Source organism: Suricata suricatta, chromosome 9 (genome assembly GCF_006229205.1).
Source record: "Suricata suricatta isolate VVHF042 chromosome 9, meerkat_22Aug2017_6uvM2_HiC, whole genome shotgun sequence".
Taxonomy (NCBI): Eukaryota; Metazoa; Chordata; class Mammalia; order Carnivora; family Herpestidae; genus Suricata; species Suricata suricatta.
Window position 1 is genome coordinate 114,084,367 of NC_043708.1, and position 24,558 is coordinate 114,108,924.

General features: G+C 38.9%; 1 protein-coding gene across 1 annotated transcript in view; it reads left to right on the forward strand.

Moving 5' to 3' along the window:
• The first annotated feature begins 9,036 nt into the window (after positions 1-9,036).
• OCA2 (OCA2 melanosomal transmembrane protein) overlaps positions 9,037-24,558 on the forward strand; it is a 406,012-nt gene continuing 390,490 nt past the window's right edge. The window contains exon 1 of the mRNA XM_029951989.1: positions 9,037-9,286. Coding sequence (XP_029807849.1) covers positions 9,039-9,286 — 248 coding nt within the window. The 5' untranslated portion in view covers positions 9,037-9,038. The remainder of the gene's footprint in view (positions 9,287-24,558) is intronic.

Genomic DNA, 24,558 nt, shown 5'->3' on the forward strand with positions numbered 1-24,558 from the left:
CAGCAATCTCTTACTTGACACATCCCCAAAGGCAAGGGAAATGAAAGAAAAACTGAACTCTTGGGACTTCATCAAGATAAAAAGCTTCTGCAATGCAAAGGAAACAATCAAGAAAACTAATAGGCAACCAACAGAATGGGAAAAGATAGTCACCACTGTTGTTTAACATAGTGTTTGAAGTCCTCACATCATCAGACAACAAAATGAAATAAAAGGCATCAGATTTGGCAAAGATGAATTCAAACTTTGACTTTTCACAGATGATGTGATACTCTACATGGAAAGTCAAAATGCTACTGGAACTGATCCATTAATTCAGCAAAGTCACAGGGAATAACATCAATGTACAGAAATCGGTTGGACTTCTATACACTAATAATAATGCAACAGAAAGAGAAATCAAGAAATTGATCCCATTTACAATTGCACCACAAACCATAAAATACCTAGGAATGAACCTAACCAAAGATGTGAAAGACATGTGTCCTGAAAACTATAGAAATCTTATGAAGGAAATTGAAGAAGATACCAAGAAATGGAAAAATATTTCATGCTCATGGATTGGAAGAATAAATATTGTTAAAATATCAATATGACCCAAAGCAATCTACACAGTTAATGCAATACCAATAAAAATTGCACCAGCATTCTTCTCAAAGCTAGAACAAACAATCCTAAAATTTGTATGGAACCACAAAAGACCCTGAATTGCCAAAGTAATATTGAAAAAGAAAACCAAAAAGTGGGAGACATCACAATCCCATGCTTTAGCCTTTACTACAAAGCTGTAATCATCAAGAGAGTACAGTATTGGCAAAAAACAGACACATAGACCAATGAATAGAATAGAGAACCCAGAATTGGACCCACAAATGTATGGCCAATTAATCTTTGACAAAGCAGGGAAAGCATCCAATTGAAAAAAGACAGTCTCTTTAGCAAATGGTGCTGGGAGAACTGGACCGCAACATGCAGAAGAGTTAAACTAGACCATTTTCTTACATCATATACAAAAATAAACTCAAAATGGATGAAAGATCTAAATGAGAGACAGGAAACCATCAAAACCCTAGTGGAGAAAGCAGGTAACAACTTTGACCTCAGCCTCAACATTTCTTGCTCTCCAAAGGCAAGGGAATTAAAAGCAAAAAACTGTTGGGACCTCATCAAGACAAAAACCTTCTGCACTGCAAAGGAAACAATCAACAAAACTAAAAGGCAACCTACCGAATGGGAGAAGAATTTACAAATGACATATCAGGTAAAGGGTTAATATCCAAAATCTATAAAGAATTTACCAAACTCAGCACATGAAAAACAAATAATCTAGTGAAGAATTGGGCAGAAGACGTGAATAGACACTTTTCCAAAGAATGTATCCAGATGGTCAACAGACACATGTAACAATGCTTAACATCACTCATCATCAAAACCACACTGAGATACTACCTCACAATGGTCAGAATGACTAAAATTAACAGCTCAGGAAACAGATGCTGGAGAGGATGTGGAGAAATGGGAACACTTTTTTTTTCTTTTATAGTTTATTGTCAAGTTGGTTTCCATATAACACCCAGTGCTCATCCCAACTAGTGCCCTCCTCAATGCCCATCACCCCCCTTCCTCACTCCCTCTCCCCGACTAGCCCTCAGTTTGTTTTCAGTATTCAAGAGTCTCTCATGGTTTGCCTCCCTCCCACTCCCTATTTTCCCCCCTTCCCCTCCCCATAGTCCTCTGTTAGGTTTCTCCTGTTAAACCTATGAGTGAAAACATGGTATCTCTCCTCTGCCTGACTTATTTCACTTAGCATGACACCCTCGAGGTCCATCCACATTGCCACGAATGGCCAGATTTCATTCTTTCTCATTGCCATGTAGTATTTCATTGTATATATAAACTGCATCTTCTTGATCCATTCATCAGTTGACGGACATTTAGACTCTTTCCATGATTTGGCTATCATTGAAAGTGCTGCTAGGAACATTGGGGTACATGTGCTCCTATGCATCAGTACTTCTGTATCCCATGGGCAAATCCCTAGCAGTGCTATTGCTGGGTCATAGGGGTGTTCTATTGTTAATTTTTTGAGGAACCTCCACACTGTTTTCCAGAAAGGCTGCACCAGTTTACATTCAATGGGAACCCTCTTGCACTGTTGGTGGGAATGCAAACTGGTGCAGTCACTGTGGAAAACAGTATGGAGGTCCCTCAAAAAATTCAAAATAGAAGTACCCTATGACCCAGCAATAGCACTACTAGGAATTTATCCAAAGGACACATTGCTGATTCATAGGGGCACATGTACCCCAATGTTTTATAGCAGTGCTTTCAACAATAGCCAAATTATGGAAAGAGCCTAAATGTCCATTAACTGACGAATGGATAAAGAAGATGTGGTTTATATTTATAATGGAATACTACTTGGCAATGAGAAAGATTCAGTCCTGCCATTTCCAGCAATGTGGATGGAACTGGAGGGTATTATGCTGAGTGAAATAAGTCAGTCAGATAAAGATAGATACTATATATTTTCATTCATATATGTATCTTGAGAAACTTGCCACAAGACAATGGGGGAAGGGAAGGGAAAAATAGTTACAGACGGAGAGGGAGAGAGGCAAACCATATGACTTTTGAATATAAAGAATGAACTGAAGATTAACGGGAGGGTGGAGGAGAGGGGAAAATGAGTGATGGACATTGAAGAGGGTACTGGTTAGGATGACCACTGGGTGTTGCATGTAAGTGATAAATCATGGGAATCTACCCCCAAAACCAAGAGCACACTGTATGCACTGTATTTTATATCCAATTTGATAATAAATTTTCTCAGGTGTGTTTTGTGTCCCAAGATGTAGTATATTTTGGTTTATGTTCTACTGGCACCTAAAAAGTCTGTTCTACTGTTGTTGGGTAGAGTATTCCATATGTGTCAATTACATCGTATTGGTTGATTGTGTCATTCATTGCTCCTATATCCTTGCTGATTTTCTGTATAGTTGTTCTATTAATTGCTGACAGGAAAATGAAATTTCCAACTATATAATTGTACCTGTCTCTTTCTTCTTTAAGCTCTATTAGTTTTTTGCATCACATATTTTGCAGTTCTCTTGATTGGTGCATGCACATTTAAGATTTCTATGCCTTTTTAGTAAGTTGATCCTTTTATTATTATATAATGTCTATATATATATGTATATATATGTATATATATAATATGCTTAATTTTTCTGAAGTCTGTCTTATATCAATTCAGTCAGTTGTGCTTTCTTTGGATTAATGCTTAGAATGCTTCCTCATTGAAGTAAATTTTTTGTAGACTACAAAGCTGAATCATGTTTAATAATTCACTCTACCAGTCTCTTTTAATTATATTTATACCATTTATATTCAGTGCAAATTTAATATGTTAGGGATGTGGGTTAACTGTCTTATTTTTCAATTCCATTCTTATTTATCTCTAGTATTTTTGAATATATCTCATTTGTAGCTTTTTCAACTGGTTTCTATGGGTGTTAAATTATATATGCAATACTTGTCATAGTTTCATAACGTTATCATTTTATCAGCTTCAGTAAAATTTAGAAAAACTTTACCCCTCTCTACATCCTTTTACTTCCTCCCTTTGAACTACATTGAAGAGTTATAATTTTTGCTTCAAAATCAAACATAATCTAGAAAACCCAAAAAGAGAGGAAAACTGTAAATTTACCCATACTTTTCTTATTAACATTTTTTCTTTTTTACCTTTCTGATGTTCCAAACTCCTTCTTTTATCTATCTTTTTACACTTAGATAACTTCCCTTAGCCATTCTTTTAAGATTGTTCTTTTAATTTTCTTCCTTCTAAGGAGGTCTGATTTCATCTTCATTCTTTTTTTATTATTCTTTTTTTAACATTTTATTATTTATTTTTGAGAGAGAGAGAGAGACACACATAGTGTGAGCAGGGGAGGGTCAGAGAGAGAGAGAGGGAGACACAGAATCAGAAGCAGGCTTCATGTTCTGAGCTGTCAGCACAGAGCCTGACGCAGGGCTCGAACCCACAAACTGTGAGATCATGACCTGAGCCAAAGTCAGCTGCCCAACCGACTGAGCCACCCAGGCATCCCTCATCTTCATTATTGAAAGATATTTTCACTGAATAGAGGATTCTAGGTTGATAGTTTTTTTTTTTAATTACTTGAGAAAATATTCCACTTCTACCCAGTGGTTTATTTCATTTGAATTGTTTTTACCCTTTAAGTATATTTTCATTTGCTAGTGGTTTCAGGAATTTTTCTTTGTCTTTCTTTAGTATTCAGAAATTTGTCTATGACATATCTTGGTGTGGATTTCTTTGAATTTATCCTATTTTAATATCATTAAGTGTCTTGGATCTCTAGGTTTATATGTTTTGCCAAATTTGGGGAGTTTTCAGCCATTATTTCTTTAAATGATTTTTCAGCTACACAGTGTTTCTCTTTTTCTGGGATTCTGATTACATGAATATTAAATATCTTATTATTGTCTCACAGGTTTCTGAAGTTCTGTTAATTTTTTTTAACTCTATCAGATTGTATTTCTGTTGCTCTGTCTTCCACTTCATCAGTTCTTTTCTCAGCACCCCCCCCCATTTTGTTGTTGAGATCATCTTTGAGTTATAATTTTGCTTTTTTTTTTTTTTCATTTCTATTTGGCTCTTCTTTTCTGAGACTGTTTCTTTGCTGAGACTTTCTCTTTTTTCCCCCATTTGTTTCAAGTTACTGTTTCCCATTTGTTATTGCTTGTTGAAGTGTTTTTATTTTGGCTGCTTTAAAAATTTCAGTCAGATAATTCTAACATCTTTTATCTAAATGTTGCCTTTGTTTCAAGTTGAGATTTTCCTAGTTATCACTGTAACAGTTGACTTTTTTTTTATTAAAATCTTTTAAGTTACATTGCACATTTTGGGTATTATGAGACTCTGTATTCCTATTTAACATTTCTTTCAGTTGGCTTCCTCTGACACCACACCAACAGAAAGACCTGGTACTGCATCATTGCTTCCAGGTGAAGTTAGATGTTCAAGTTCTTCACTTGGCCTCAGTTTACATCTAGATGAGGAAGGATTCTCTATTATTGCTGGGTGAGGAAGGCAGCTCTGGCTCCCTCACTGGGCCTCCACTGATACCATCCTGGCTGGAAGCGGGTAGAGCACTGTATTACTTCTTATGTGGCTTCTAGTGACACCATTGGGGGTCCCCTTATTATTGCCAAGCAGTGGTTAAAGTCCTCATTTCCCACTTAGCCTCCTCTGACATCTTAGCAAAGATGAGGAGAGGTTCCTTTTATTGCAAGGAAAAGTGAAGTTTAGGTTCCCATTGTGAGTTCTCTGCCTATAAAGGGGGTGAGAGGTGTGTGGGGAGGAGGTGGGACTATCTAGCACCACCAATAGGAATGGGAGCCTGAGTCCTTTATTTCAGCCTAGGGAGGGGGGAGGTTTAGACTCCCCACTTGGCCTTTGTTTGCTGTCTTGGGTGGATGTGGGTTTGCAGTGTTTGGCTGCAGTAAAGCCGTTATTGCCTAAAATTTTTCTGTCCTGCTAAGCTGCACCTTAACTATTCCTTTGGGTTAGAAAAAGCAGGCTTTTCTTGGGACTTTTTTGGTTTGTGCTTGTTGGTGTTTCCAGTACCTTCAGTACCCTGTCTGAGATATATGAGGCAAAATAAAAATTCAGAGGCCTCACTGCTCTGTCATTTCTTGGGTCCCTAACCAGTTTTTCTTTCTTCTCTTACCTTTCAGAGTCTTCTTATTGTTGTTTTATACAAAATGTCAGGTTTTTCATTGTACTTAGCAAGGGAAAGAGTGAAAAGTAGGTCCACTCTGCCTTCCTGGGAGCAATAATCCTGAGGGGTATCTTTCTAGTTTTGGCAGATATCTCAGTGTATTTACATGCTGGCCTGAATTCTTCAGGAGAGAATTGCAACAACACAGCTGAGTAGGTGAGAGTGGGTGGACTCCAACGTACCCAGTAGGGTTGCAAACAGTTGTGTACTTGGGAGGCTGGACATTTTATTCTCATTCCTACTAGTTTTGTCAGTGTGCCAATCCTGGGATTTTTGCTCTTGGAGTTATCTATCACCCTCACTGTTCTCTGCTCTGAATCTCAGTGTCTGGCTCCTGCTTGGGCTCTCAGGTCAGCATCTTCCTGCTGAATTTGGCCAATAGGAAGCTCTGCTGGGAGATTGAGGGAGGGGAACAGGTAAGCTGTTATCTCTTGCCATTCCCCTCTGCTTTGGGGGGCATCTTTTCTGGAGCTCCACCTTCTTTCAGAAAGACCCATCATAGTTCCAGCATTCACCTTCTTCTGCTTCTCAGCCAAGGTGGGATGGAAATTTTCCCACTGCTGCTAATTGCTAGCCTTTGGTTGGTGTCACAGCATGTCCATCTCTTGTGTAACAGTTTCTATGATTATGTCTTCAGAGAATCTTCTATTTCCTTCTTAGACCCTGGCTGATTTAGTCAGTGAAGGAAGGAAGAGTCAATGGCAGCAACTGAGCCTGAAAAGGAATGAGGGTATATGAGAGTTTGATGAGGTATATGGAGGAGAACAGGAGTGAATCTTTCCTTGGGAGATGTGTTAAAATTGTTGAGCAGTTTTAGAACCCAGTGGGAACACTACACACAGAGTTCATGTAAGACTGTCAGGATCACAGAGGGTTCTCTATGGCTACATTCAGCTGCTTAGATGCTGGCACAGGGCAGGAAAGCCAGTGGTGGGAGTTTTGCCATGGGTGGCAGACAGACCCCAGGGTAGCCCCCATGATTCCTACTGCCTGGTGGTCATGTCCATGTGTGATCCCCTCCCCTGTGTAAAGGTAGGACCTGTGCCTGGCTTCCAACCTATAGAATAAGGCAAAGGCAGTTGAAAGGATGTCACTCCTGTGGTTATGTTACATTATGTAAAATTTTGCCTTGCTAGTTGATTCACTCTGGAGACTCTCATGGTTGCTTGATGAAGTAAACAGATATTTTAGAAGAGTCCACATGGCAAGGAACTGCAGGAACCCTGTAGATGGTGAGGGCAGCTTCTGAGAGCTTGGTGTGGTCTCTAGTTATGAGCTAGCAAGAAACCACAGCCCCAGTCCTGTAGGACCAGGAAGTGAATTCTGCCAACACTGAGTCTTCTTGGAAGCAGATTTTCCCCTGGTTGAGCCTCTAGATAAAAACATAGCCTGATGACACCTTGAGATCCATAGCAAATGACCCAGATAAGTGTGCCCCAACACCTGACCCACAGAAACCCTGAGATTATAAACATGTGTTGTTTTAAGCTTACCAATTTTGTAGTAATTTGTTATGCAACAATATAAAACTCACACATTAGGCAAGCTTGACAGAATGAGTTGGGGCAAGTAGGAGGAGAGTGTTTGCTGAGAGGAGGAGTGAAGACAGAGGGTGTTTGGCTGATGAGGAAGCAGACAAGCTCCTTGCCAGTGAGGTGGTCACATAACTGAGAGCCCAGGGGGTGGAAAGCATCATCTCTGTAGGTGCTGAAACCAAAATATAACAAAGGTGGAACAAGACCACAAGCTATGATTCAGATCTTCAGAGAATGAAGAAATATGACCAGGAAGATATTAGATAGTTGTTTTAGTAATGGGTTGGTGGGGATTCCAATGACATATTCTAAAGCAGCTGGAGTACTTTAGGGAAGGGAGAAGACTGCAGTGGAGAACAAGGAGGATAACTTCCCAAACTAATTATGTAGGACTAATACATAATTTCTGAAGCCCTATGCAAATGAAAATGTAGGGCTCCTTTTTCAAAAAACAGGAAAAAAGTGATGTTAAGAATACTAAAATGTAAAGCTTTTTCCTTTCTTCCACCATCTCTTTCTTGACCTATCACAGTATTTTAAAATTGCTACTTAATGTCATTATTCTAAGGAAGGAAAAATTAAAAATCTAGATTATTAGCATGAATGTCATTCATTTTTATCTTGAAGTATCATTTTAAATGCAAATGTGAGACATTAACTTGTATAATGTGTATTTTGCAGTTCATACATGCACGTGGGCTTTGCTCTTAACAGAAAATGGAAACATTGCATGAAACTAATGTAGAATTCTTTACTCTGCTTTTCGATACAGTCATATTCTACCAACACTCCAACGTCTCCTTACTGATGAGTGAGTCAAAAGGAGTGGTGAATCCATGTATTGTACCCATTGAAACCCATAGTCATGTACATTGCTTCTCAATGTTGCAAGTTCTGCTCAACCAAAGCTCACATTGAATGTTAGCTTCAAAGCAACCATTGATAATAAACCATTCTGCTACAAGTCAAAGGTCATTGCTGGGGTTGTGGGATGCTAGAAAATGTAAAATAATAAAGTGGTAATGATTAGAAACATAACACAAGAGTAGGACATCATAATCTTTTAATTTTACTTTCAATTAATTACTCTTAATAAGCAATTATTTTCATTTTCATAGTAGGTATTATTATTTTCTTATTACAAAGGTATTAATTTATTAGCTGCAGAAACCATAAAACCATAGCATAGACAGGAACAAAGGAGAAAGCCCCCACCACCCAGAGGTCGCCATGTTTTGGAGTCTGGGTATTTTTGGTCTTCTGTTCTGTGTGCATACTATGTATATATTTATTTCAATAAAAATATCCTAGTTTATCAATGTTTCTTACATGTCCTTAATATTTCCCTATATCAATCAATATCCTTCTAGAGCACTTTACTTGCATAGTATTTCATACTGTGCACACATTACTATTTACTTAACTAATGCTTCTTATTGAATGTTTAGGTCATGGCTGGTGTGAAATGTGTTCCAGTGTTCATCCTTGGAGATGAGCATACCCTCTTTCCCACGTGATGTTAGAATGCTGGAACATTGGAAAGGCCTTATTATAAGAGGCCAAAAAATAACAAGGGTAGAGAGAGACTGCATGCATTCTATTTGAACACCCCAATGTGCAAACAATATTCCGAGTTTGCTTTTCATCAGCAGTGGTTTCTTTCTGGCTGACCTAGTGAGAAGAGTGACAACGGAACATGCATCTAGAGAACAAAGATGATGGGCTGACCTCTGGTGTGCTGGAGATGGAGCTACATCAGGCATCTGCTCCTATGCGTGCTGGCCTGGGAAGGCCAGGGCTGGTGGGACTTGCCACCAGCAACTGCAGGCTACAGCAAGGAGTCAACAGGGCGGACCCCACAATCACCTACCCCAGCAGGGCAGCTGGGCAGAGCTGCTTGGCTTCTGTGGACCAGGATTTTGGTTCATTCCCTACAGAGCAGAGGTGAGTTTATAATAGTTTTGTCTTATAAATGTAGAATTCACAAATATTGTATTTTATGAGTATAGTTCCCCTATTCTTTGTGGGAAAAATTTCAAATGTTATACAAGGAATGCAAGAATCTTTCTAGCGTTAGATCATTTCTCTGGCCTGTTTCAAATGAATGCTCTTTCTAAAATGTGGCTAACATAACTTCGAAAGATTATAAAAATAGCATGAATGTGGCATTTATTATTTATTTTATGGCATTAAAAGTATTCCATGATTTTAAAAAGCATATACTGTATACTTATATGCTTATATATATGTACCTTAAAACATGCTTTATTCCTATAAATATGTCAACTGAATCAATTGAATATTGTTTTTCATGTCAGAAAAATCTTGATTTACATAAAAAGTAACTCTTTTAAATAGTTTATTTTCAAATTGGATCCCATATAACACCCAGTGCTTCTCCCCACAAGTGCCCCCCACCATGACCCCTCCCTTCCCCTTCAGTCCACAGTTCATTTTCAGTATTCAATAGTCTCTCATGATTTGTGTCCCTCACTCTCTCCAGCTCTCTTTCCCCCTTCCTCTTCCCATGGTCCTATTAGGTTTCTCCTGCTAGACCTATGAGTGCAAACATATGGTATCTGTCCTTCTCCACCTGACTTATTTCGCTTAGCATGACACCCTCGAGGTCCATCCATGTTGCTACAAATGGCCATATTTCATTCTTTCTCATTGCCATGTAATACTCCATTCTATATATATACCACATCTTCTTGATCCATTCATCGGGTGATGGACATTTAGGCTCTTTCCATGATTTGGCTATTGTTGACATTGCTGCTATGAACGTTGGGGTACATGTGCCCCTATGCATCAGCACTTCTGTATCCCTTGGGTAAATCCCTAGCAGTGCTGTTGCTGGGTCACAGGGGAGTTCTATTGATAGTAAACCCTTAAATATTAGCCAAAGTAAAACAATAAATAGATATAAAAGTGTGCTATAAGTGTCTATTCATACCTATGTAGGGACATATTGCTTACCCTGCAGATATGAGTATCCTGGTCCCCACAGGCAATAAATCCTGCTTGGAGCAGTTGCTCAGCCAGAACCATGACCCATGCATGTAGTAGCAGTGGTCTAATGTTGAAAAAGGCAAAGCATCACAGAAATACATACAAGTGTGGTTTTAACCCTGCTGCTTCCCATGATCCTGTCCCCTCTTGTCTAGAATAAGACCTATCCCAATTTACTGTTGATTTCACCAATGCACAGGTTCATACTTTTATTGTGTGTTTATATATCACTAAATAGTATATGCTTTTGTTTTGTGAATGGTGAAACTTTGAGTTGCTCTTTTTTATTCAACATGCTTTTGAGATTTGTTAATGTGGACCCTATCATTCTTGTTAGTTCATTTAGATTATTCACATAAAATGTCAGTATATGAATATGCTACAATTTACATATTTTATCCTGTAGGTAGTTATTCAGTGTCTCCTCCACCCCTTAGTATTTTGCTGTGAAAAACTGCCTACAGCACGTTTTCTCGGATAGGTTTTCTAGGGTATAAACGGGGGGATTCTCTACAGTATCTCTCCACTTGAGAAGGAAAGTTGGCTCTTAAAGTATGTGCACCTTGGGATTTACTAGATGATACCAGATTCATAATTGTATAAACTAATCCTCCCGCTTTTCCAGTATTTGGTGCCAGAGGACTTTAACATGAGAAGATGTGATACATGTGATGTGCTATGTCATGGCTGTCCTCATTTGCATTTCCTTGTTGAGCAGGAAAGCAGACCTTCTTCCTATATGTTTATCAGACAATTGGGTTTGCTTTTTATAATGTGCCACCTCGTATATTTTGCTCATTTTTCTAAGAGTTGTTTCTATTTTTCTCTCTGTGATGAGGGCTTAAAAAAATCTTCACATTAATCCTCTTTGATCCTGTGTTGTTGGACCAATCATCTCCAAGCCAGATGATTATCTGTTTTTATTTATGGTTTTTTAAAAAGTAAAGTATTTAATATGTTTAGATCTGTAAATCTTTCATGGTTTTATGCTATTTTGGAGGGTTAATATTTTTAAGAACTTCATTTTTTCTCTGATTTCATAAAAAACTTATCCTGTTTTCTAAAAGTTTTAAACTTTGCTCCCTAGATTTAGCTCCTTTACCTGCCTGTAATTTATTTTTAAATCTTCCTTCCCCTCTTTCCCTTCCTCATTCCTTCTTTATTGCTTAAAAAATTAATACATACCAAAAATAACTCAATGCAGTCTTTAATAAAATTTTAGGTCTGAAATGCATGAATACTTAAGAGCACCCTTGGAAGAATTGCCATGTAGGATTGCCATATGGCAGACTCTGTGGAGAAGCTGGGGCTGGAGATCTTCTCTGGAAGCTGTATTGACCTGGTACATCAGCTATCTCTTGTCACAATAATAGTGCAGTCTGCAAACTCAGACTTCACCATGTGGGTGGTAGGGTGGTGGTCCAACCCCTCCCGGCTGGACTGCCAGTGGGTGCCAGCTAACTTAGAAGCCCCATGGGCCACTTGCCTCTTATCCTTTCAGAGGTCTCATCACTCAGGAGTAGAAGCTGGTCATAAGTCTCTGCCACTTCATGTCTGCCAGCACACCATCAGCAGACCCAAGGTCATATCTGCATCTTATGCTCTGAAGGCCACCAGATAGAATGCAGGTTGCAAATGTGAATTTCATATAATAATGAATATTTGGGGGAAGTACTTAATACTAAAATATTATTTGTAGTTTACCTGACACCAAATTTACCCAAGCACTCTATTTTTATTTGCTAAATCTGACCACCTGTTACTCAGGATATTCTCTTCTCTGGAGACTAGGGCTCCTGCGAGCCAAAGGTGGCTGGCCATAGTTATCCCCTGTGACAGCTCTGCTGGCCAGGTGGTGGGACTGCCTTCTCAGGTCCTGGCTTTGCATGAAATCTGCTTTGATGCCTGGGTGTTGTCTGTCATCAGCATCTTTGGCTCAACTGCCCCTCTGCTGTGTTCCTGTGGATAGAGGACATTGGCACAGTAGGTGTGTGTAGATGGGGAAATGTACCTGCCCATGTGTGTGCCTCTCTGGAGCTGAGCTGGAACTCAGGTGCGTTGTTGGTGCCTGGCCCACCTGAGCCAGTATAGGGCTGCAGGCATGGTGGGGCTGGGTCCACTTATCAAGGCATGCACACAGGGCAACTTAGCTTATGGGAGGGCTTCCCACTGGCCTGGGGTGGGTGGGCAGCTGTGAGGGCCATCTTTCTTCTGTAAAGGGCTGGAGAAGGCCATTGCCTGTTTGTCTTCCACACTTGGAATCGTAGGGGTGGGACAGGTCCTTACTTGAGAAGCCCCAGAGAGAGAGAGAGAGAGAGAGAGAGAGAGGAGAAAAGAGAATAGGTTGGCCATGACTCCTAGCCACACTCCACTACCCCAACTGTGCAGGCAGTTAAGAGTAGGCAAAGGAGAAGGGCCCCCTCCACCACCACCCACTGCCTCAGGTTGGCTAAGGCTGGGTGTGAGGCTGGCTTTCTCACATCCTCAATTGACATATGTAGATTTACACCTGGAGATAGGAGAGAGCTATGGACTCCACCTAAGTCAGAGTGAAAGAACAAATCTATATACAAGATACCTCAGAGATTTTTCTGGTTAGGTTCTAGATCACCACAACAATACAAATATTTCAATAAAGCAAGTCAAATGACCGTTTTGTATCACAGTGAATATAAAAGTTATGTCTACACTATACTGTAGTCTATTAAAGTGTGCAATGTATTATGTCTAAAAGCCAATGTATATATCTTAATTAACAAATACTTTATTGTTTAAAAATTCTAACCGTCCAAAATGGCTGAGAAGTAGGGGAATCGGGATTTCCCTCAAACACAGCTGATCTGATCTGAGGTCAGATCACTTGCAACACCCAGGAAATCAATCTGCAGAGTGGCAGAAGGGTCTCTGCAGGTGGAGGGAGATAGCTTGGCAGGATTGAGGTGTGTGTATATGAATTGAGGGAGATAAAATGGTGGGGAGGGAACCCATTCTGTTGAAAAACCAAAGGGAGAGAAAGAGAGAAGGCTCCAGTATCTACTTAGCATTAGAGGAAAACCTCTCCAGACTACAGACCGAGGAATGAGAAATATGGAGAGTTACAGTTTCTATTTTGCAGACAGCCTTAGGACCTGAAACTTGGAGGTATGGAAGTGCCTGACTTTCTCTGGACTGGAGCCAGTCATGTGTGCATGCCTGGCGAAAGAAGGAGCTGGCTCAGGGGCTCACTGGGAGAGAATACTATTTCTAGTACTTTCCTTTCCTCCAGTACTGTGGGAAGAGGCTTTATTGCCTTCCCAAGGACAAAAGATCCTGCAGGCGGCAGCCAAAGTCCTTTTATTAGCAGAGCTGAGGGGCCCTATACCAGAACAGAGTCCCCACAGTGCAGGGCCCTTTAAGACATGGGGTTTTGAATCCTAGCTGAATGCCTAGCAGGCACAGTAGAACTGTGGAGCAGGGCATGCTGACTACCTACACTTCAGTGATTTCCTGCCTGAACAAGCATGGTTTGAGACACTGTTCGGGGGAGGAGAGATTGGAGTGTTACCATTCTTCTCCCAGACAGCAGCACGGTGGGACTTCAGGGAAGCAGCACAGCAGCGCCCCCCCCCCCCCCCCCCCCCCCCCCCCCCCCCCCCCCCCCCCCCCCCCCCCAGTGAAAGCGGACATGCTTACACCAAACTTCACCCTGGGTGCCTGACAACTGCTTTTTGGAGCAAGACTGAGCCAACACAGCCAGCCTCTCCTCCAAACCAGCACAGCCACTGGGCCAAGGCACCAAGAGATAACTATTCTTTGTTTTTGTCTGTTTGTCTCTCTGTCTGATGGATTGTCTGTTTGGTCTTCTCTTCTCTCTACCCTCTTCTTTTTCCCTTTTGGAATCAGGCCCATAGATTTTATTTGTTTTTGGTCAATTCATATAAATGTGTGTGTGTGTGTGTGTGTGTGTGTGTGTGTGTGTGTGTAAACTTTTTTTTTGTTTAATCAGGCATTTTTACTCTTTTTACACCTTTCTATATCCCCTTTTTATTTCTCTCTCTCTCTCTCTCTCTCTCTCTCTCTCTGGATTAAGCCTTATACTCTCTGTTTAGTCTTCTTTTCTCCCCTTTCATTTTTCTCTTTGCTTGGGATCAGCCTCCCTCCGCCCCCGCCCTTTTTTTTTTCTTTTTTTTTTCCAGGGCTACTTCAATGAACAAATTGAAGCACATCTGGCCGAAGGTCCAAACAGTCTACCACCACAAGCAAAGAGGAACTTTTCAGAGGACTGACCAGTGGGATATAGCAGCCAAAATGCAACAATAGAGTGTATGCAGCACACCAAAAAACACTTCCTGAAGTGCCAGGCTCTGGACAGTGTATGACCCCTATTTAATCTAATAGTACTTGCAAGTACAGGACATATAACAAGCTATTAAAACATGTAAAAGACAGAAAACTAGACAAAATTATGAAACAGAAGAACTCTCCTCAAAAGAAAATTCAAGAAGAAACGACAGCCAGAGAATTGTTCAAAACAGAGGTAAACAATATATCTAACAACAGTTTAGAATAACAGTCATAAGACTACTAGCTGGGCTTTAAAAAAGCACACAAGACACCAGAGAAAACTTTGCTGCAGATATCAAAGACCTAAGAACTAATCAGGATAAATTAAAAAATGCTATAACTGAGATGCAAAATAAACAATACAGTGACAGTGAAGATGGAAGAAGCAGAGGAGAGAATAGATTAAATAGAAGATAAAATTACAGAAAAAAAGAAGCTGAGAAAGTAGAAAAGGGAAATTCCTAGAACATGAGGGGAGACTAGGAGAATTAAATAATTCCAAGAAACTAAAAAATATCCATATCGTAGGAGTCCCAGAAGAAGAAGAGTGAGAAAAAGGGGCAGAAGGTTTATTTGAACAAAGTATAGCTGAGAACTTCCCTAATCTGGGGAAGAAAACAGGCATCCACGTCTAAGAGGCACAGAGAACTCCCTTCAAACTAAGAAACACAGGTCAACACCATGACATATCATAGTGAAACTTGCCAAATGCGAAGACTTAAAAGATAATTCTGAAAGCAGAAGTTACAAAAGGTTAAGTACAAAAGGTACTTAACCTAAAAGGATAGATATGTAAGGTTAGTAGCAGACCTGTCCACTGAAACTTGGCAGGCCAGAAGGGAGTGGCAGGAAATATTTGATGTGCTGAATAGGAAAAAAATTCCACCAAGAATCCTTTATCCAGCAAGGCTTTCCAGAATATAAGGAGAGATAAAGGCTTTCCCAGATGCCTCCCCCCTGCCCCCCCAAAAAATAAAGGAGTTCATGACCACTAAACCAGCACTGCAGAAAATCCTAAGGAGGACTCTGAATGGAAAGTAGCAGCAAAGACTACAGAGGACCAGAGACACCACCACAAACATGAAACCTGCAGATAATACAATGGCATTAAATCCATATCTTTCAATCATTACTTGGAATGTAAATGGACTAAATTCCCCAATCAGAAGACATAGAATGGATTTTTAAAAGAAGATCCATCTATATTCTGACTACAATAAACTCATTTGAGACCTAAGGACACCTGTAGATTGAAAGTGAGGGGATGGAAAACCAGCTATCATGATACTGGGTGTCAAAGTAAAGCCAGAGTAGCCATACTTATCACAGACAAACTGATTTCTTTCTTTCTTTTTTCTTTCTTTCGTTCGTTCGTTTGTTCTTTCTCTCGTTCTTTCTTTCTTTTTCTTCCTTCCTTCCTTCCCTCTTCTCTTTCTTTCTTTCTTTCTTTCTTTCTTTCTTTCTTTCTTTCTTCTTTCTTTCTTTCATTTAAAAAATATAATTTATTGTCAAATTAGCTAACATACAGTGTATACAACGTGCTCTTGGTTTTGGGCGGTAGATTCCCATGATTTATTGCTTACATACAACACACAGTGCTCATCCCAACAAGTGCCCTCCTCAATGCCCATCACTTATTTTATCCTCTCTCCTGCCCCTATCAAACCTCAATTTTTGCTCTGTATTTAAGAATCTCTATGGTTTGCCTTCCTCCCTCTCTGTTTGTAACTAGTTTTTACCTTTCCTTTCCCCATGGTCTTCTGTTAAGTTTCTCAAGGCCCATATATGAGTGAAAACATAAAATATTTATCTTTCTCTGGGCTAACTTATTTCACTCAGCATAATAGCTTCCAGTACCATCCACATTGCTGGAAATGGCAAGATTTCCTTCTCTCTCATTACCAAGTAGCATTCCACTGTATATATAAATCACATCTTTAAAAAATTTTAAAGATAATTCATTTTTTAAAAAATTCCAGTATGGATAACATACAGTGTTATATTAGTTTCAGGTGTAAAATATAGTGATTCAAAATATCCATACATTACATCATTGGTTAGGTTTATTCCTAGGTTTTTTATTCCTAGGAATAAAAATGGTTTCTTGTGCAATTATGAATGGAATCAGTTTCTTGACTTCTCTTTCTGTTGCTTCATTATTAGTGTATAAAAATGCAACTGATTTCTGTACATTGATGTTGTACCCTGCGACTTTGCTGAATTCACGGATCAGTTCTAGTAGGCTTCTGGTGGAGTTGGTCAGATTTCCATGAAGAGTATCATGTCATCCGTGAAAACTGAAAGTTTGACTTCATTTTTGCCAATGCTGATGGCTTTTATTTCCTGTTGTTGTCTGATTGTTGATTCTAGGACTTCTAGCACTATGTTAAACAACAGTGGTTTGAGTAGACATCCTTGTCATATTCCCAATTTCAGGAGGAAAGCTCTCAGTTTTTCCCCATTGAGGAAGATATTAGCTGTGGGCTTTTCATAAATGGTTTTTATGATGTTTAAGTAATTTCCTTCTATCTCGACATTCTTGAGGTTCTTTATTAAGATTGGCTGCTGTATTTTGTCAAATGCTTTTTCTGAATCTATCGACAGGATCATATGGTTTTTATCTTTTCTTTTGTTAAGGTGATGTATCACAATGGTGGATTTTTGAATATTGAACCAGCACAGCAACATGCTTAAGATTGAAACTAGATTACTTTCTTACACCATACACAAAAGTAAATTGAAAATGGATAAGAGACATAACTGTGAGACAGCAAACCATCAAAATCCTGCAGAAGAAAGAGGCATCAACCTCTTTGACCTCAGTTGCAGCAACTTCTTACTTGACATGTCTCTAAAGGCAAGAAAAATAAAAGCAAAAATGAATTATTGAGACCTCATCAAGATAAAAAGCTTCTACATAGTGAAGGAAACAATCAACAAAACTAAAACAAAACTGATGGAATTGGAGAAGATATTTGCAACTGACATATCAGAAAAATGATTAGTATCAAAAATCTATAAAAACTTACCAAACTCAACATCCTAAAAACAAATAATCCAGTGAGGAAGTGGGAAGAAGACATGAATAGAGACTTTTCCAAAGAAGACCTCCAGATGGCAAACAGATACATGAGAAGATGCTCAACATCACTCATCATCAGGGAAACACAAATCAGAACCACAATGAGATACCACCTCACACTGAACAAAGTGACTAAAATTAACAACTCAGGAAACAACAGATGTTGGAGAGGATGTGGAGAAATGGGAACCATCATGCACTGTTATTGGGAATGCAATGTGGTGCAGCCATTCTTGAAAACAGTGTGGAGGTTCCTCAAAGAATCAAAAATAGCATTTCCCTATGACTAAGCAATTGGGCTGCTAGGAATTTATCCAAAAGGACCAATGCTGTTTTAAGGGGGAATATGTACTCCAATGTTTATAGCAGTGCTATTGACAGTAGTCAAATTATGGAAAGAGCCCAAATGTCCATCAACCAAGTAATGAATTACGAAGATGTGGTGTATACACACACACACTCACACTCACACACACACACACACACACACACACACACACAATGGAATACTATTCAGCAATGAAAAAGAATGAAATATTGCCATTTGCAACAGTGTGGATGGAACTGGAGGGTATTATGCTAAGTGTAGTGAGAGAAAGACAGATATCACATGATTTTACTCATATGTGGAATTTGAGAAACTTAACAGATGATCAAAGGGGAAGGGAAGGAAAAATCAGATAAAAACAGAGATAGACCATAAGAGACTCATAAATACAGTAAACAAAGTAAGGGTTGATGACAGTGGAGAAAATGGATGATGGGGACTGAGGAGGTCACTTGTTGGGATGAGCACTGGTTATATGTAAGTGTTGAATCACTGGATTCAACTCCTGAAGCCAAAACTACACTGTATGTTAAGTAACTTGAGAATAACATTTTAAAAATGCTTACCATCATCTGAGCTTTTACAGGTTCTAATCGCCAATCACAAATCACCATAACAAATATAATAGAGGAGAATTTGAAATATTGCAACGGCATCTGGGTGTCCTACTCCTGATTTTGGGTCAAGTTGTGATCTCATGGTTCATGGGATCTAGCCCCATGTTAGGCTCCTTGCTGATAGAATAGAGACTGCTTGGGATTTTCTCTCCTCTCTCTGCCCCTCCTCCAGCTTGCTCTCTCTCTCTTAAAATAAGTAAATATTTTTTAAAAGGAAAAAATTTTAAATATTGTAAGAATTACCATAATGTGGAAGACACGAAGTAAGCAAACACTGTTGGAAAAAATGGCACCAGTAGACTTGCTCCTCACAGGGTTGCCACAAATTTTCAATCTGTAAAAGAATGCAATATTTGCAATGCCCCGTAACAAGGAAGTAATAAAACAAGGCATGCCTGTAACTCATTTGGAGGCTGTGACAGGAAAGAAAATTGAGTTACTTCCTGCTTTATGCATGTAAGGTCAGATGTTCAATAAACTGAATACTAATACTTTTAACCTTTAAAGTCAGGATAAGTAAGAAATGTCAAAGGCTGAGAGTGAAAGAATACAACAACAGATAAACTCATTTAGGAAGAGACTGGTCAAAAGCAGTGTAAGGGGCTCATGGGCACATGTATCAGTTGGTTGGGGTATTAGGATGGTCCCAGCCAGTATGTGAGTGGGATGAAAAGCTAATGAGCTTTTATTTACAGAGTAAGACTTTATTTACAGTGAGGCAAGAGTCTATACAACTAGGAGAAGGAGGGAGTATTTTTCCAAATTCTTTTACCTTTAGTGTATCAGGAGGCAAACAGAGGATGCCCACTGTGGGCCTCATAGGCAAGAGCTCTTGTCCCTTGGGACCTGCTTCCAGGCACAGTAGGATGGAGAGCATGAGGAAGGTGTGCTGAGGGCTCTGGAAAGTCATTTGGGATGCCCCAGCAGCTGCCTGAGGATTGGAGAAAACTTGGGGACAAAATAATGCCTCTGTGCAGCTCTCTCAACCCTTCTGTCCCCATCTTGTGGGGGTAGAGCTCAGAAATTTCTACCCTCCTCAATAGGAAGACAAAAGGAAGAGTCTAGCGAGCTAATCTGGGGACCTCTGCATCAGGGCAAAGGGCCAGACCTCAGGGATGCAAGGATGGTTCATATAGGTTGGGAGTAAGGGAGATGACAGTAGGTGGCTGCCAGGAGATAACGGCCATAGATGAGGACAGGACCCAGGGCTGTTCTGGAGATGAGCACTCCTGAGCCACAACTTCCCCTGTAGAGCCTCTTCCAGGAGAGGGAGCAACAGCAAGTAGGAAACCTGTAGGGGTAGCTCACTAAAGACCCAGGAGAATGGCTATTGGCTAGTCCTCCTGTGGTGTGGGCCCTTAGGAGAAGGATCAGCTTGATGTGAGTGTGAAGAGTAGTGTCATCCTCAGATGTGCACTTAGGTGAACCCCTGAAACAACATACTTTTCCTGGACATGCATGTGCTGGGGCAACCAGAAAAATCTATTTTTAAAGGTTATTCAAAGGCTTCATTACCTTTTGCAATTCTTGTTTCATGAAAATACATGTGTTCGTGTGGGTGATAAAACACAGAGGTCTTTCAAACCTAATCTAGCTAGGTAAGGCAAGATGGAAATCGCTGAATATGCAAAAAGCAACCAACTCTTTAGTCTCAAAGAATTTAAAACTTATTAACATACAGGTTTGTGAAGAGAATGAAACTAAAGAATGCTATGAAATACTACAAATACATTGCTTTATATTATGTGAAAAGGTAATTTGGGATTTTATATATTTTAACTCTCTGAGAACAGTCCCCTTGCAACCTGCTCATTTTCTATTAATTCTGAAAAGAAGGAAAGTGATGGGTATTGCTTGGAACACTGTAAGGGGATCTAACGAATTGCAGTTGCCAGGGACAAAAGCTACTTGTTGCAATGTATCATAGAATCCCTCTCAGGTGCCAAAATTAGGGAGATTCTTTGGAAAAATAGGATATTAAAAAATAACCATGCATAGGGGCAATTTAGAAAGCTATATATGGTAAGGGCAAGATCCATGTCCAGAAAAGATTGGAGAAGACCCTAAACTTTCACCTCAAGTGTAGCCCTAGTTATAGGGGAAGATTAATTAAATGTTGATGGAATACCCCAGAACAGAGCCAATCTGCAAAGACTGAGAAAAGTGTTTGCGTTTTTTGAGTGTGTACTTTTTTCTTTCTTTTCCTTTTTCTTTTTTGGCTTCTTTACTTAAATTCTTGGTATTCAAGAAAATCTCTGTCAAAACAGTAATTCAGCATGAACCAAAGGAATATAGACGTTAGTGATCACATACAAGTAGAAATACAGTCTTTGGGAAAATATTTAATATAAAATTAAATGTAAACATTTTTTCAAAATTTATTTGAACTCTAGTTAGTTAAAATATAGTGTAATATTGGTTTCAGGAGTAGAATTTAGTGATTCATCACTTACACCCAGTGCTCATTATAACAAATGACCTCCTTAATACCCACCTCCCATTTAGCTCATCCTCCATGCACCTCCTTCTGTCAACCCTCAGCTTTCTATGTTGAGGCTCTCTTATGGTTTGATTCACTCTCTCTCTTTTTTCACTTTCCCCTATGTTCATCTGTTTTGTTTCTTAAATTCCACATATGAGTAAAATTATATGATATTTGGCTTTCTCTGACTAATTTATTTCACTTAGTAAAATACACTCTAGCTCCATCTACATCATTGCAAATGGCAAGATTTTATTCTTTTTGATGACTAATATTCCATATATGTATTTCATATACATGTGTGTATATATATATATATGTATATATATATATACCACATCTTATGTATCCATTCATCAGGTGATGGACATTTGGGCTCTCTCCATAGTTTGGCCTTGTTGATAAGGCTGCTTTAAACATTGGGGTGCATGTACCCCTTCAAATCAGCACTTTTGTATCCTTTGGGTAAATACCTAGTAGTGCAATTGCTGGTGTAAAGTAGTTCTGTTTTTAACTTTTTGAGGTGCCTCTATACTGTTTTCCAGAGTGGCTGCATTCCCACCAACAGTGTAAGATGTTCCCCTTTCTCTGCAACCTCGTTAACATTTGTTGTTTCCTGACTGAGTTGTTAATTTTAGCCAATTTGACAATTGTGAGTTGGTATCTCATTATGTTTTTGATTCGTATTTCCCTGATGATGAGTGATATTGAGCATCTTTTCATGAGTCTGTTAGCCATCTGGGTGTCTTCTTTGGAAAAATGTCTGTCCGTGTATTCTGCCCATTTCTTAACTGGATTATTATTTTTTTTTTTTTTTGGGTGTTGAGTTTGGCAAGTTCTTTATAGGTTTTTGATACTAACCCTTTATCCAATATGTAATTTGCAAATATCTTTTCCCATTCCATAGGTTGCCTTTTAGTAATGTTGATTGTTTCCTTTGCTATGCAGAAGATTATCTTGATGAGGTCCCAATAGTTCATGTTTGCTTTTGTTTCCCTTGCCTAGGGGGCAATGTGTCTGTTAAGAAGTTGCTGTGGCCAAGGTCAAAGAGCTTCCTGCCTGTGTTCTCTTCTAGGAGTGTGGTGGTTTTTTGTCTCACATTTAGATCTTTCACCTTTTTAAATTTATTCTACTATATGGTGTAAGAAAGTGGTCCAGTTTCATACTGCATGTTGCTGTCCAGTTTCCCCCATATCATTTGTTGAAGAGACTGTCTTTTTTCCATTGGATATTCTATCCTACTTTGTTGAGAATTAATTGGCCATATAGATGTGGGTCCATTTCTGGATTTTCAGTTCTGTTCCATTAATCTATGTGCTGTTTTTGTGCCAGTACCATACTGTCTTGACCACAGCTTTGTAATATAGCATGTAGCCTGGAAATGTGATGCTCCAGCTTTAGTTTTCTTTTTCAGGATTCTTTGGTTATTCAGGATCTTTTGTTGTTCCATACAAATTTTAGGATTATTTGTTTTAGCTCTGTGAAAAATGCTGGTTGCATTTTGATAGAAATTGCATTAAATGTGTAGATTGCTTTGAATAGTATAAACATTTTCACATTGTTCTTTTAATCCATGAGCATGGAATGTGTTTTCATTTCTTTGTGTCCTCTTCAATTTCTTTCATAAGTGTTCTATAGTTTTAAGAGTACAGATCTTTTACCTCTTTGGTTAGGGTTATTCCTAAGTGTATGGTTTTTGGTGTAGTTGTACATGGGAAAGATTCCTTGATTTCTTTTTCTGCTACTTCATTATTGATGTATAGAAATGCAACATTATTTCTGACTTTGCTGAATTCAGGTATCAGTTCTAGCAAGTTTTTAATGAGGTCTTTTAGGCTTTCTACATAGAGTATTCTGTCATCTGCAAATAGTGAAAGTTTGACTTCTTCCTTGTTGATATTATTGTCTTTTATTTCTTTTTGTTGTCTGATTGCTGAGGCTATGAACTCCAGTAGTATATTAAATAACAGGGGTGAGAGTGGACATCCCTGTCTTGTTTCTGACCATAGAGGAAAAAGCTCACAGTTTTTCCCCATTCAGGGTGAAATTAGCTGTGGGTCTTTTGTATATGGCCTTTGTGATGTTGAGATATTTTCTCTCTGTCTCTACCTCCTTGAGATTTTTTAAAATCAAGAATGGATGCTGTATTTTTTCAAATGATTTTTTACATCTAATGAGAGGATCATTTGGTCATTATTCTTTCTTTTATTAATGTGATATATGATGTTGATTAATTTGCAAATATTCAACCACTCTTGCAGCCCAGAAATAGATCCACACTTGATTGTGTTAAACAATTCTTTTCATGTGCTGTTGAGTTCAATTTGCTAGTATCTTGTTGAGAATTTATCCATCCAGGTTCATCATAAATATTTGTCCGTAATTCTCCTGTTTAGTGAAGTCTTTGTCTGGTTTTGGAATCAAGGTAATGCTGGCCTTGTAGAAGGAGTTTTGACATTTTCTTAAATTTCTATTTTTTGAAACAGTATGAGAAAAGTAGGCATTAATTCTTCTTTAAATGTCTGGTAGAATTCCCCTGAAAAATCATCTGGTCCTGGACTTTTGTTTTTTGGGAGAGTTTTGATTACTGATTCAATTTCTTTGCTGATTATGGGTCTATTCAAATTTTCTATTTCTTTCTATTTCAGTTCTGGTAGTTTTTTAGTTTCTAGGGATTTATTAATTTCTTCCATATTGCCCTATTTGTAGGTTTATAATTTTTCACAATAAACTTTTATGAATGCTTGTATTTCTGTGGTATTGATTATGATCTTTCCTCTTTCATGATTTTTACCTATTCAATCATTTTTGCTTTTAAAAAATATATTTTTATTTATTTTTGAGAGAGGGACAGAGCATGAGCAGGAGAGGGGCAGAGATAGAGGGAGATACAGAATCTGAAGCAGGCTCCAGGCTTCAAGCTGTCAGCACAGACTCACTGACTGCAAGATCATGACCTGAGCTGAAGTCACATGCTCAACCAACTGAGCCACTCAGATGCCCCTCTTTTGTGTTTGATAAATCTGGCTAGAGATTTTCAAATTTAGTAATTCTTTCAAAGAATCAGCTCCTAGTTTTATTTTTTAAAATATATATTACTTTATTTTTTCTTCTTTTTTTCCATAATATTTTATTGTCAAATTGTTTTCCATACAACACCCAGTGCTCTTCCCCATAAGTGCCCTCCACCATCACCACCACTGCTTTTCCCCCCTCCCGCTTCCCCTTCAACTCTCAGTTCATTTTCAGCATTCAATAGTCCCTCAAGTTTTGCATCCCTCTCTCTCCCCAACTCTCTCTCCCTCCTCCGCTCCCCCTGGTTCTCCATTAGGTCTCTCCTGTTTTCCTGTTAGACCTATGAGTGCAAACATA